General features: G+C 47.8%; 1 protein-coding gene across 1 annotated transcript; it reads right to left on the reverse strand.

The window, feature by feature from the left end:
- Positions 1 to 385: 385 nt before the first annotated feature.
- LOC118094934 (pro-adrenomedullin) lies at positions 386 to 5,297 on the reverse strand. The gene is made up of 4 exons (XM_035135718.3): positions 5,178 to 5,297; positions 4,377 to 4,471; positions 3,170 to 3,331; positions 386 to 1,228 (listed from the first exon to the last, which is right to left on the reverse strand). Exons 2-4 carry the CDS (start codon positions 4,460 to 4,462, stop codon positions 1,000 to 1,002), a joined length of 477 nt encoding a protein of 158 aa, XP_034991609.2. The 5' UTR covers positions 4,463 to 4,471; positions 5,178 to 5,297; the 3' UTR covers positions 386 to 999.
- Positions 5,298 to 14,265: the final 8,968 nt, after the last annotated feature.

Consider the following 14,265-nt stretch of genomic DNA (forward strand, 5'->3'; position numbering starts at 1 on the left):
TCCCAAGAGCCAAAGCAGAGTGCTCAGGAGCCCGTGCCATTCTGTAGTCGTTCAGAACAACCAAGGCTTGTGACAGGATCTCACCAGCTCGCAGCAACTCCTTCACTGAATGAGGAGTATAACCACACCTCTGGCAACCAAACATGGGACTTAATCCACATTTCCTAGCTCCACCAAGGCACAAACCGGGCTACATTGGTGCCTGCAGGAAGCGCAACAGGGCAGTACCAGGAAGCCTGGGATCTCTGAGAGAAGTGTGCAGTTTAATTAACACCAGAGGGCGGGGGGGGGGGGGAGGAATTGACATACATTCCCAACCACTCATTTCGCCTAGCACACATAACAACCTCACCCCAGCCAAAGCACCAAATAACACCCCAAACTATTCCAGGTGGATAAATCTTTTTACTTGAAATCTCCTCTTGATGCACAAATGAAGAACAGAAGCCAGGAATCCCCAGGAATCCCACCACCCTGCCTGCAATGTCGCATAGCCGGTAAAGTCCATTTGTACTTTTGCAGAGGAGCTATTCCACAACGCCGAGATGTTCCAGTGTTCTTTTCCCGGGGGGGTGGGGGTGGCGCATGACCGCTTTCCCGTCCGCTTCCTTGGCTTCTATAGCATCCTCCTCCTGCATTCTGGCAAAGAGCTTCTGCCCCGTTGGAGAGGGGGGCTCTTAGCTGCTTGACCGCCGCTGAACACACAACTCCGTTGAACTCCTTGTGAGCTGTAGCAGCTATGCGCTCTACAACCTTGCATCCCTATGAAGCTTTGGCTAGGCACCAGCGGCCCAAATCTTGAACTGGGATGGGGGGCACTAAAACGCTGGAGACAGAAGAAGACCCAAAACCATCCCACGCCTCGGATGGTGGCCACACTTGCAGTTGGCCATTGCCTCCGAGCGCTCGGGGTCACTGAGCGTGTTCGGTTGATCCTTGCGGCTTCCCAGAGCCTGGTTCAGTCGGTGCCCATCTTTCCCCTCGTCAGCATGGTTTCTCTTAAGTGGGAGTGGGCAAGCCATGCCCAGCCGCCCGGCGTCTCCTGCGCCCATAGCCCATGGGATCGGCTGTGTCCTTGTTGTTCTTGCGGGATTCGTCCTTCTGGCTGTTGCCCCCATAACGGTACAGAAGGTTGGCGAGGTTCTGCACCTGGCAGGTGCCAAGCTGGCACCCACGCATGGAAGGCGAGGCCAGCAGGTGCCGAGGGACACGGTGCCCAGGAGCGGAGCTGTAGGTGGGGAAAAGACGTGTGAGGAACGCTAGGGTCTTGTAGAGGACCTAGATAGGGTCTGGGGCAGGAGGAATGATCTCCTGAATGGGAGCAAGGCAGTGCAGCCAGTGATAGGGGATGATGTGAATTATAGTCCAGCAATATCTGGAGAATCACAGGCTCCCTACCCATGCAATACTAGAGCTGAGGCTTCGAATCATAGAGTTGGAAGGGATACCCCGAGGGTCATCTAGTCCAACCCCCTGCAATGAAGGAATCCTGCCCACAGCAGTCCCTGGGTGGGCTCGAACCACCAACCTTTTGGTTAACAGCCTGGTGCACTGACCCATCGCACCACCTGAGGGACTCAGGCTAAGATTGTCATAGGGCTAGGAATTGGTTTTTGCCAAGCTAAGAGATGGCTTCATCTCGGTCTGATCCAGTTTGGGGGGGGGGGGTGATTAAAAACAGAATAATAGTTAAAGGCTTATTTCACACTGGGGGAAAAACTTACTCTTCACTACCATCCAAATAACTACACCCATATAGGGACACAGGAAGCTGTCTTATACTGAGTCAGACTATTTGTCTACAGTATTTAGATCGGTATCATGCAATTGCAAATCAAGATTGGGTCATACCCCAAACATGTGTAGGTGGAAAATTCAGTTTTGCCAGTGAATTCCCCCCCCCCCTTTCTAACATGGTAATGAAGTGTCACGATACTCCTAACTGCATCCGCTGTTTTAATAGGAAGAGTCCTCATACGTTATTTCATTACTGCATCAGAAAAAGCTTCACCAGCAAAATTTCTGCCTATTGGGAAGCAAAACACCTCCCGGGTTAATTAAAAGGGGGGTTGGGGATGGTTTAGCAACTTCTGTCTGTGGAATGCATTTTACATATTTTCTGCCTGACACAAATAGGTGTTGAATGGTTAGATGATACGTTTAGCTTGCCAGGCTGTTTCACAAGCTCTAACCCCAAGGGAAAAAAATGAAATTTAAATTGTAATATGGAGAGAGCGAGTTTGTTCTTCTGAAATGCAGATAAAGCAAAACCAAGATATTATATTCTAGATCAGATGTAGCCAGCATGGTACCCTCCAGACTACAACTCCCATCATCCCCGGCTAGGGGTGATGGGATTTGGAATCCAGCAAGATCTGGAAGGCAGCACATTGGCTGGCCCTGTTCTAGATCTATTGTCACACAGGTTTGATAGGTTGAAAGACCATGCCCTGACTCCCAGGTTCTCTGGAAAGGTCTGAGGTCCACTGTGCTGGAAGACACAGCTCTAGAATCATAGAATTGTCGAGTTGGCATCCGTGACAGATGATCATTAAGGGCCATAGCTCAGTAGCAGAATGTCCTGGGCCCAACCACCAACATCTCCAGGTAGGGAAGAGATTATCTCCTGTCAAAACCCCAAAAGACCTGCCGCCATTACTAAGCAAGATGGGTCGATGGTATGACTCAGTATAAAGCAGTTTCCTAGACGGGTGTGAGATGGAAAGCTGAAGGCAGTGTTCTCTGGAAAAAGAGGGTGATCTAGTGGCTATATCTAATGTAGTATAAACACTGACAACTGGGAAACACTGGCCTGCGAGCGCTCCAGTTGGAGAACAGCCTTTCCCAAAGGTGTCATGGGCTTTGAAGAAACTCAATCTCAGGACGAAAGGGAGAAACGCGCTAAGAGGAAGGCACGCTCGGCAAATCCACACCGTGATCAACTCCCACCTGGAAACCTATGTCCCCACTGTGGAAGGACGTGCGGATCCAGAATTGGGCTCCACGGTCACTTACGGACCCATTGTTAAAATCGTGTTTATGGAAGACAACCTTACTCGGCTACGAGTGATCGCCAAAGAAGAAGAAGAAGATCTAATGGGGCTAGTCTGCTCTGAGTGCAGGGATGCTGTCCTTCCAAGGGAGACATCATGCGGCCGGTGCCGCTTACCTCTTCAACAGGTTCAGCTGGCTTCTCACTCCCTCCACCTGCGCCCACTGGGTGGACCTTTCTGCTGCTTCCAACCCAGGCTCCTGCAAGGCTCTGCCGTCTGCTCCTTCGCGTATCTTCAGGAGCTGATTCAGGAAGGAGGCAAAAGGAGGCGGCTGCCGCCTGCAGAAAAGAAGGTACCAGGGAAGGGGTGGTGGTGGTTATAACACATCGATGGTGGCCATAAGGTGAGGGGAGGATCCCTCACTTTCTCATCAGAACATCAGAATCAGGCCAATGGCCCATCTGGTCCAGCCTCCTGTTTACACAGCAGCCAACAAGCAAGACCTAAGTGCATGGGCATGCCCCATGATTGCGATTCTCAGCAACTGGTATTCAGAGGGACACTGCCTCTGACAGCAGGTATAGCACATAGACATCATGGCGAGCAGCCATTAATAGCCATCAAGTTGCCTAATCCTCTTTTAAAGCCATTAATGTGCCGAGACCACATAACACCGGCCCTGAAAGGAACAGACCAGATCTCTCTAGTTCATGGACCTACATTGGCTCCCGGTAAGTTTCTGAGCACAATTCAAAGTGTTGGCGCTGACCCTTAAAGCCCTAAACGGCCTTGGCCCAGTATACCTGAAGGAGCGTCTCCACCACCATCGTTCTGCCCGGACACTGAGGTCCAGCACCAAGGGCCTTCTGGCGGTTCCCTTGTTGCGAGAAGCCAAGTTGCAGGGAACCAGGCAGAGGGCCTTCTTGGTAGTGACGCCCTCCGACCAGATGTCAAGGAAATAAACAACTTTCTGACTTTTAGAAGACATCTGAAGGCAGCCCTGTTTAGGGAAGCTTTTAATATTTGATAAATATTAAATATTAAATATTTAATTAAAATATTAAATATTAAATATTTAATTAAAATATTAAGTATTTAATATTTAATTAAAATATTAAGTATTTAATATTTAATTAAAATATTGAATTTTAATATTTTGTTGGAAGCCGACCAAAGTGGCTGGGGAAACCCAGCCGGGTGGTCAGGGTATAAATATTATTATTATTATTATTATTATTATTATCATTATTATTATTCAAGTTGGTGGCCCCATTGCTACCTCTTGCGGGGGGTGAATTTTGTGATTTTTGCATTGCGTTGCCCTCCTCCTTACTCGAAACCAACCACCCTGAATCGCCGCCTGCCCATTTCCCAGCTGCTCACCTGTCCATTGTTCCAAATGCCCTCCAGGGCTGACATGAAGATGTCATCAGAAAGCAAAGCATCACAAGAAAACTTCTTGAATCCATGATCCTGACCTGGGAAGAAAAGGGGAAAGATGAATCTCCACTATAGTTCATTCTGGCTCCGTTCTGGATCCTGGGTTCAAGGGGCACTTGAAGTATTAACAAAAACACATCTGAGCAGACTGCCTTTCCTTCCTCACCAACAACCACAACCCCCCACATATATTGGATGAGGGTGCGATTTCAAAAACAGCATCTCTCCCTTACAGTGAGGTCTACAACTGGATATGAATACATGTAAATAAGACTTTTAAAAATGAGCTGAGACCCCTGGCAGGTAATTACTGCAACATTTTGTTTGATCAATCAATGAGATTGATCAATTTTTTTAAAAAATGAGCGACAAAAATGCGTCCCCAATTAATTTTTAATTCAAGTTTATAAATTAAGCCCCAGAAAGGAATTTAATTCATCTGCTGGGAAACAGTGAGCCAATTTGAACCTTCTCTGATCACCCTAGAAGTAGCCAAGTGATGCTCACATCCAGCTCGTACGCTTCCCTCCCCAAACCTAGAGCTATTGATAGATCATCACAGCCCAGCTGATCAGTTCCATTCCATCCACGCTTCTAGGTTGATAACATCTGCTTTACCTCCCAAAAGCCAAGAGAGGCTCACCAAAGCCCTTCTTAACGCAAGCCTATCAGCTACCCGAGAAGTCACAAAGCCTCTTTAAATCCCAGAGCACGCAGAAGTCCTGAGGAGATGGAGACACTGACCTGATCTCTCCAGGGGTCCAGTCGAATCGAGTTGGGTCTGGTCTGGTCACTTTGATTCTGAGGCTCTGTCCAGCAGTAGTTGCTTAAGTGTTGAGCCGCTGGGGTGGGTGTGTGGCTTTTATGCCACTGTTCAGGGGGTGGGGCCTTTGGGGGAGCTTCCGAAACCTTCACAAGCAGACAGGATGGGGGTGGGTCTTCCCGGTTTGTTTGAAGGCTAGGCAAAGGGCTGTATCCTATCCCTTCCCACCCCCCACCCCCCAGCCTATGCCTTCCTTTTCATGCTTTCTGTCATGTATCACATATTCACACCGGCTCATCCTGTCTGACTCTGCAGGGATTCTCCCCCCCCCACCGGCTCCCCGCCCTCTGTTGACCTCCCAGACAGACAGACAGACACGTCCTCAGACACACACGCACACACACAGGTCTACACCTATTCCCTGGTATTTTCCCTCCTCCCATCTTGAGATCTAAGTGCTCTTGTCTTCTCGATTTCTCCCACCACCCGTTGCTATCCTTCCCCATTCCAAAGGACCGCTTAACATCAGCGGCCAACTGATGAGGAAGGGAGTACGAACACCTTGCCCAGTTTTTGTTTTGTGTCACCAGAAAAGCAAGGGGGCAGGTTTCTTAAAAACTGCATCAGGTGAGTGGGCAGTTTTGCATTGGTCTCAGCTGTTAGGTTGTTCTGAAATCTGCACTTTTCTGAATGTTGCAAAGCAGTTCCCCAGCCAAGACATGTGCAGAAAGTCGCATATGCAGTGGCGTAGTAATAGGGGTGGGGCGCGCTGCCCCGGGCAGCAGGCTGGACGGGGGGGGGCAGCAGGCTAGACGGGGCTGACCACGTGGCCACTGCCATGGAGGAGAAGCCCTGACTGCCTCACTCTGCAGCTTGCTCGTGGGGTTGCCGCACCGCTGCGGCACATGCCTCCTGTGTGCGCATGCGTTGCGCGTCGTGGCACATGCATCGTGGCGCATGCCTCCTGTGCCCGCATGTGCCATGCGTCAAGGCGCATGCACCGTGACGTGTGACGCATGCGCGAAACGGACATCCCGCCCCCCTGGCGGGGTGCCTTCGGATTTGCCGCCTCGGGCAGCCAGGAGGCTAGCTACGCTGCTGCGCATATGCTAGGTAACATTGGCAGGTAAAAAGGTACACTGTTGACTGAACACCCCCTGCTGTGCAGATAATGGAGAAAGCTCATAAATTGTATCTCTTCTGGTGTCCTGACCAACTCTATTATGCTAGTGTAAACCCTGGTGCACCAGGAGCCCAGAATAGCAGCAAATAAAATCCGCTCATACTTCAGCGACTGATAAGACTTGTCAACCAGTTCTTCCAAAGTCTTCCTAAATTATAAAGCTCAAAAATACAGGCCAGAAGAGAGCAGGTCTGGGAAGAGTGAGCCATACAATGGGCACCACCAGTGAAAAGGTCCTGCTCCGTGTAGCTCTTGCCCTGTCATTTGATAAGGTGCCCACTTGCCCTCCTTCTTGACATGGAATGCTCTCTATTGGAGTCTCCTGGTCCAATATAAAGACCAGGCATCCCCAAACTTCAGCCCTCCAGATGTTTTGGACTACAATTCCCATCTTCCCCGACCACTGGTCCTGTTAGCTAGGGATCATGAGAGTTGTAGGCCAAAACATCTGGAGGGCCGCAGTTTGGGGATGCCTGATAAAGACCATAAGAAGGGAGAGCAGGGACCTTGAGGTTCCCAACAACTGTTAATCAAGCAAGCATACAGGTCACCTTTGTCACAGTCAGGACGCCTATGTCCTGGCCAGGCCTGTGACCAATCTTGTTTTTGTACAATCTTGTTTGTTCTCAGTAACCAAAATAATATTATCAACATACAAGCAGAAAAGTTGTTTTCCTTCATTTGCAATGAATCGTACAAAACATAGTGGCACTAATAAAGAAAATTCCAGGATGGCTACAGAAAGCAAACTAAAAATGCTTTTGCAGTTCATCAGAACTATCCAGCAATATCAAGTTATAGGAAAACAGTAGCCCTTCTAGTTGGTTAATTGATTTGGCAACTTCCATGCACATGACGTCTGATGCTAATCCCCCCAAAGAGTTAAATGATAACTCATCAGAGGCAGCTACAGTTGCAAATGGAAACAAAACATCTGTGAAAGGAAGAGGAGCAGGTTTGCTCAAGTGTGTTGCAGGTAGAAATACTGTTTGTAATGAAGTGAGAGCAGTAGTTGCTCGAATTAACAAATAAGAAAGTTTTGAGAATTTACATCTTAGATTAAAATTGATTGATTCATTGAGAAGGGGATTGTAAGAAAAACATGGGGCCTAATTTGAATAATAGAGTGCCTGGAATCTGGTGGGCAATCTCCTCCTTTATTTCCACACTGTGGCTGCAAACCAAATCACCTGTCAGGAGAGCTAGAGCTATGAGATTCAGGTGAGGGTCATGTGCCTTGTCAATCCCAGCAGGTATATAACAGGAAAACCGGCCTGCCCAGGCCCCATAAAAGGTTGCTGCAGGAGACTTCGGAAGAGAACAGGAACTTTGCCCACCTGTCAATCACCTGATGCTGCAATGATGTTGGGTGATCCTTTTTGCCAGCATGTCTCCCAAAGCCCTCTGAACAGTGCTTTGCTTAGGGGTTTACAGGCACCACCCACCATCTGATCAGCAAACCTTTTTTTTTGGCTAAGTCAAGTTTTTACTGGCTTTGCAGACCCTCCAAGTGTCCCCATTTTCCAGGGACAGTTGCAGATTTACAGAAGCCGTCTGATTTGATCTGATTTGATATTGGAATGTCCCGCTTTTCCTTAGAATGTTCATATTTTCATCCAACAAAAGTTGGGAGGATATGGAATAGGACATCCCCAGGGCTTTTTTTTTTTCCCCAGCCGAAACTCACCAGAACTCATTTCCGGCACCTCTCAGGTGGGCGGCATTGCCATGCTAAGAGAACAAGGGAGGTGTTCATGGTGAGTTCCAGCACCTCTTTTTCTAGAAAAAATAGCATAAAGGTAAAGGGACCCCTGACCATTAGGTCCAGTCGTGACCGACTCTGGGGTTGCGCGCCCATCTCGCATTATTGGCCGAGGAAGCCGGTGTATAGCTTCCAGTTCATGTGGCCAGCATGACAAAGCCGCTTCTGGCAAACAAGAGCAGCACACGGAAACGCCGTTTACCTTCCCGCTGGAGCGGTTCCTATTTATCTACTTGCACTAGTGTGCTTTCGAACTGCTAGGTTGGCAGGAGCTGGGACCGAGCAACGGGAGCTCACCCCGTCACAGGGATTTGAACCGCCGACCTTCTGATCACGAAGCCCTAGGCTCAGTGGTTATTTTCATCAGAGACATGTTGGAGGGTATGATCTCAGGCCAGTTCTGGATGAGGCCTGTGAGGAGCCTAAGGAAGGTTGCCCAGCTGCAGACAGTGAAATTAGGTGGCCACAAATCAAGCCTTTTAGTTCAGATTCCTGGGATTCTCAAAGAGAGGATCTAGCAGTTGTTGAACACCAGGATGTGTAGGTTTCCCCTTTTCCCCTTCAACCTATTCTTAGCCGTGGGGACGTGCAGATGTGCTGGAAGCTCTGGCCAGCTGCTCGTGCCTGAAGGCTGACTCACACCTTTGTGAGCAGAGGGGGCACGTTTACTAGATGATTAACCTGAAAACACAGCTCACAGCCAGTAGCAGAGGAGGAAGAAGAGGAGCTATGGCTATACAGTATAGCAATGGGAATAGGGCCAGGCAAATGGGATAAAGTTAATCAATCAGGATACAGGATGAATGCAGGAAACAATGAAAGCCAGAGCCAAGACTTCTGTTCAAAAAAACGAGGTGTCAGAACTCAAACCTACCTGGCAGTTCTGCTCTCGGGTGGGAAGCCTTTTTCTTTTATCCCAAATGCAAGGATGCTGGTTGTGGTTGCTCAGTGGGTGAGGTGAGGGAAAGGCCCTCTTCACGTCGTCAGGAACAACCTTTTCTTTTTTCATGATGGATCTCTGTGGTTAAATACAGGTCTTGGACCTCAGCCCCACCAGGGCTCTGTACACACCATACATTTATAGCACGTTTAAATAATACTACTACTACCACTAATAATAATAATAATAAATTTATTATTTATACCCCGCCCATCTGGCCGGGTTCCCTCAGCCACTCTAGGCGGCTTCCAACAAAATATTAAAATACAGAAATCCATCAAACATTAAAAGCTTCCGTAAACAGGGCTGCCTTCAGATGCCTTCTAAAGGTCTGGTAATTGTTGTTCTCTTTGACTTCTGGTGGGAGGGCATTCCACAGGGTGGGTGCCACTACCGAGAAGGCCCTCTGCCTGGTTCCCTGTAACTTGGCTGCTCGTAGCGAGGGAACTGCCAGAAGGCCCTCGGCGCTGGACCTCAGTGTCCGGGCAGAACGATGGGGGTGGAGACGCTCCTTCAGGTATACTGGACCGAGGCCGTTTAGGGCTTTAAAGGTCAGCACCAACACTTTGAATTGTGCTCGGAAACGTACTGGGAGCCAATGTAGGTCTTTCAGGACCGGTGTTATGTGGTCTCGGCGGCCGCTCCCAGTCACCAGTCTAGCTGCCGCATTCTGGGTTAGTTGTAGTTTCTGGGTCACCTACAAAGGTAGCCCCATAAATCACATGAATTTGCCCGAATAACCATGGGAACTGTAGTTTAAGGGTGCTGGGTGGGATCCTTACAACTCTCAGGATTCTCTGGGGGAAGCCATGTGCTTTAAATGCATGGTGTGTTCTCAGGGAAGGTGCTTAAGTGTTTGAGGGATCCAGGGGGAATAGATCTTTAAGGATTCTCCAAACAGAGCCCCGTTCATTTCTAAGTAACACAAAATCCGACTTCATTCCTGCCAGACTCCTCTGTTGATTTACCTTCTCTAAGAGGGCCTTAGCTTCTCGTTCTGTCTGTCCCGATCTACCGTAATGAGTTAGAGAAGGACACCTCAAGAGCATTACTAAATATGAAATGATGAAGCATTTAGAAGAAGTCCAAACCCTCCAAGTGTCCCTATTTTCCAGGGATAGTCCTGGATTTACAGAAGCCGTCCCAATTTCTGATTTGATCCCAGAATGTTCCGCTTTTCCTTTCATCAGAGAAATGTTGGAGGGTATGGAGTTATCCGACCGCTGAGCCATGTGAAAGCAGCCCTATATTGGGAAGTTTTTTTTAATGTTTAATGTTTTATTATGTTTGTGGCTGGGTCAACTCAATCAGGTGGGCTGGATAACTGTTGTTGTTGTTGTTGTTGTTGAATAGGACACCCCTATTTTCATCAGAGAACTGTTGGAGGGTATGAAAATCTCGCTGAAGCAGGACTAGTGTGGCTTGTTCAACTCTAAGCCCTGTCTCACTAAGCTTTGAGAGTGCAGCAAACATTTGAATATGGGTGATCTAGGGGACATTGTGTGCTAAATACCTCAACAAAAATTCCTGAACTATTTAAGCAGATATAAGATAAGAGGACAAGCCCTTTTATGAAGCGGTAATTAGTTGTAGAACAGGAAATACAGAATAATAAAGAGGAATAAATGCACAGTTCTCATAAAGAAGAGAGATGTAAGAAGTGGACTGGTGGTTTCTAGCATTCATAAATGATCTGGAATGAGGTTGGAGCCAGTTTGCTGATAGCACCGCATTATTCAGAGTGGTTAAAAAAAAAAGATTGCAAAAAGCTGCAAAAGATTTCTCCAGCTGAATTGGCATGTCATGTGATTTATTATGAGTAAGAGGTGTTGCATGTGAGGTTGCGAATCCTAACTTCACATGTAAACTGATAGGGTCGGATCCTGTGGCAACTGACCAGAAAATGAATCTTAGGATCATCATGGGAAGGCAGTGAAAACATCAACCCATGCAGTACCCATGAAAAACACAGATTTCATGTTAGCAATCATTAGGAAAGGGATCAAAGGTAAAACCCTCAATATTGCAACGCCTTTACATGTACAGTACATGAACCTGAGCAGCGACCACACTTTGAATATTGTATAAAATTATGGTTGCTGTATCTCAGAAAGAACATAATAGAACTTGCAATGTTGCAGAAAAGGTGAATGAAGAAGCTGGAACAACAGTTCCCCGATGAAGAAAGTCGTCAGCATTTGGGCTTTGTTAGTTAAGAAAAATTGTGAGTAAGGGGGACATGATAGAGGTTTACAGATGTATGTGTGGTATGCCGAAAGTGGATAGATTTTTCTTCTTCTTTACACAGCACATTGTTAAACTGTTGAATTCATTACCACACACAGTGGCTATTTGGACACCTCACTGTTCATTACAGCCAGCCTCTATCCCTTTGAGGGCGATATAAATATTAGGTCCTAAGTAAATACATATTTTAAACACACAAACACACGCACACGGCATGTGCCATTTGGCAATTGGCACTGGCACCCAATGGGAGTTTCTTTCCTAAGGCAAACTGCTGTTTAGACGTGTTAATTTCACCAAGCGTGTTGTCTGAGAAGCAGAGGCTTAAACCTCCTCTCTGGGCAACCTGTAATCCATATTACAATCTCCCCAACCCCTCATCTACTACTTAATAGTTATTTTAAGAACCACAGGGTGACTGCTAACCGCCTTCTTATATCTGTGAAAGGAAATGGAGCAAATTCCAAGGAAGATTAATGCTGTCAATTACAGCTATATATAGTGCCTCCACTGGTTGCTGGGAAGCCAGAGTAGGAAAGGCTATTGTGCTGTTGGCTGACTTATGGGCTTCCAAAAGGTATCGGGGTTGGCCACTGTGGGGAAAGAGGATGCTATCCTGGATGGGCCTTTGCTCCAACCCAGAGTTTCCCAAACTTAGGTCTCTAGCCCCGACTCGGCCCGGACACACTGACCAGAAGTTTGGAGTCTGTGGCTGGATGGCTTCATGGGAACCGACTGAAACTAAATCCTTCGAAGACAGAGGTCCTCTGGCTGGGTCGGGATGGTATAGGGTTGGGGGACCAACTCCCTTCTCTTGCGGGGGATCAATTAGTGCCAGTGCCTTCCGTTAAGAGTTTGGGTGTAATCCTTGATGCCTCCCTTTCCATGGAGGTGCAGGTTGCAGCAACAGTCAAGGAGACATTTTTCCATCTTCGCCGTATCAAGCAGTTGGTCCCTTACCTTTCCTGCCCCAACCTGGCCACAGTGATCCACGCGTAGGTGACCTCCAGGCTTGACTACTGTAACTCGCTCTACGCGGGGCTGCCCTTGAAGCTGTCCCAGAAACTCCAGAGGGTGCAGAATGCTGCAGCGAGGCTCCTCACGGGGTCCTTGGCATGGGAGCATATTCACCCAGTGCTCTACCCGCTGCACTGGCTCCCGGTGGAGTATTGGGTCAGGTTTAAGGTGCTGGTTCTGATCTTTAAAGCCCTATGTGGCCTAGGACCCTTGTACTTACCCTTGTACTATGTGTCCCGCAGAGGACCCTAAGGTCCATGAATAATAAAAGCTTAATTGTCCAGGGCCCTAAAGAAGCCAGATTATCCTCCACCAGGGCCAGGGCTTTTTCAGTGATGGCTCCGACCTGGTGGAATGCTCTGTCCCACGAGACTAGGGCCCTGCAGGACTTGACCCCCTTCCGCAGGGCCTGTAAGACAGAGCTATTCCACCTGGCCTTCAATTTGAATTAGCCTGATCCTCCATTCCATTTTCCCTTTCCTTTTTCTATGAAGAAACCCTTTTGGGACCCCACATTTAAACTCTTCCCTGGTCTCCTTGCTGGCCCTAGCAGGACCAAACATGGCCAGTTACCCCGGCGATTGATTACTTGACATTTACTAAACTGGATTTCCCCCAAAAAAATGACCCCGAATTTTTTGAATTTTATTGACATGGATGCTACACTTATGTTGTATTTTATGCTGTTTTTAAGTCGCTTTTAATTAATGTTTCATATTTGCTGTTAGCCGCCCTGAGCCCGGTTTTCAAATCAGGAAGGGTGGGGTATTCATCATCATCATCATCATCATAGCCGTTGTTGGACTACAACTCCCATCATCCCTAGCTAGCGGAACCAGTGGTCAGGGATGATGCGAACTGTAGTCCAACAGTAGCTAGAGACCCAAATTTGGGAACCTAGCAAGGTTCTCCAACCTAGCAAAGTTCTTCTGATGTTCTTAACTTTTAGATGTATAATTAAGACTTTTAAAATGTACATTTTCAAATGTGGAATGATATGAAACACCTATCATGTCGGAACCAGGATTAAACAGCAGCACCCCATCAACTTTACACTCGGGTGCAAATCCTAGGCCCCAGCTGCACCACAAATTTAAAATAGTACCATACAGTCCTGGGCACTGTAGCTTGTTAAGAACACCAGGAGACACTTATTCCCCTCACAGAACTACAGTTCCCACAGTGGTTTAACCATCCATCCCTCTTCCCAGGGAACTCTGGGAACTGTAGTGCTGTGGGGGGAATTGGGCGTCTCCTAACAACTCTTGGCACCTGTAACAAACTATACTTCCCAGGATTCTTTGGGAGAAGTCATGGCTGTTTAAAGTGGTACAGTACTGCTTTAAAGGTTCCTTTGGTGGGAGCAAGAGAGAAACATAAGGCAGTTTGTTTTTCGTTCTGTCCTTGGCTGTTTATGATTTTCCTTAGCATCTGGAAGGAGCCGGAAAAAATATATATGACGTTTGTGTCGATGGAACAATGGGGGGGCAGGAGGAGGAAACAGCTGGTGCTCAAAGTGGGGAAGGGGGCAGGTGTGGGTGAAAGACCAAACAGGGAATATTTGGGACTGGGAGAAATCTGAGACAAGGACACTGGTGTATACCTCTTCCCTCCAGCAAAGGATACTGAAAGAATCAAGGAGAGGCTTCGTTTTTTGTCAAGTGGGTGATGACAGAAAGGAGATCAGGGTGGGGAGAAAGAGTTGATCATTATCTGAGAAGATGGGGGATAAGAGGTCAAAGGGCTCCTAGGAGCCTTGTTTAGCAGCAGGCCAATGACCAGAGGTTACAAGTTACCCTTTTTGTGCCTCATCCACAAGTCCAGCTTACTCATTGCTTCTCGAAATTCCCGTGATCAGGAAGCCAAAATATCAGACAGTAGGACCAAGCATGTAAACAACCAACTCAACATTCGTCATCA

This window comes from Zootoca vivipara, chromosome 12 (genome assembly GCF_965207765.1).
Source record: "Zootoca vivipara chromosome 12, rZooViv2.hap1.1, whole genome shotgun sequence".
NCBI classification, from domain to species: domain Eukaryota; kingdom Metazoa; phylum Chordata; class Lepidosauria; order Squamata; family Lacertidae; genus Zootoca; species Zootoca vivipara.

Coding starts and splice junctions, on each gene's coding strand:
- LOC118094934 (XM_035135718.3), bottom strand. CDS start 4,462: ATGGATTCAAGAAGTTTTCTTGTGATGCTTTGCTTTCTGATGACATCT. Junction 3,332..4,376: donor GCATTTGGAACAATGGACAG/GTGAGCAGCTGG, acceptor TCTTTTCTGCAG/GCGGCAGCCGCCTCCTTTTG. Junction 1,229..3,169: donor CAGCTGAACCTGTTGAAGAG/GTAAGCGGCACC, acceptor CCCCACCTACAG/CTCCGCTCCTGGGCACCGTG.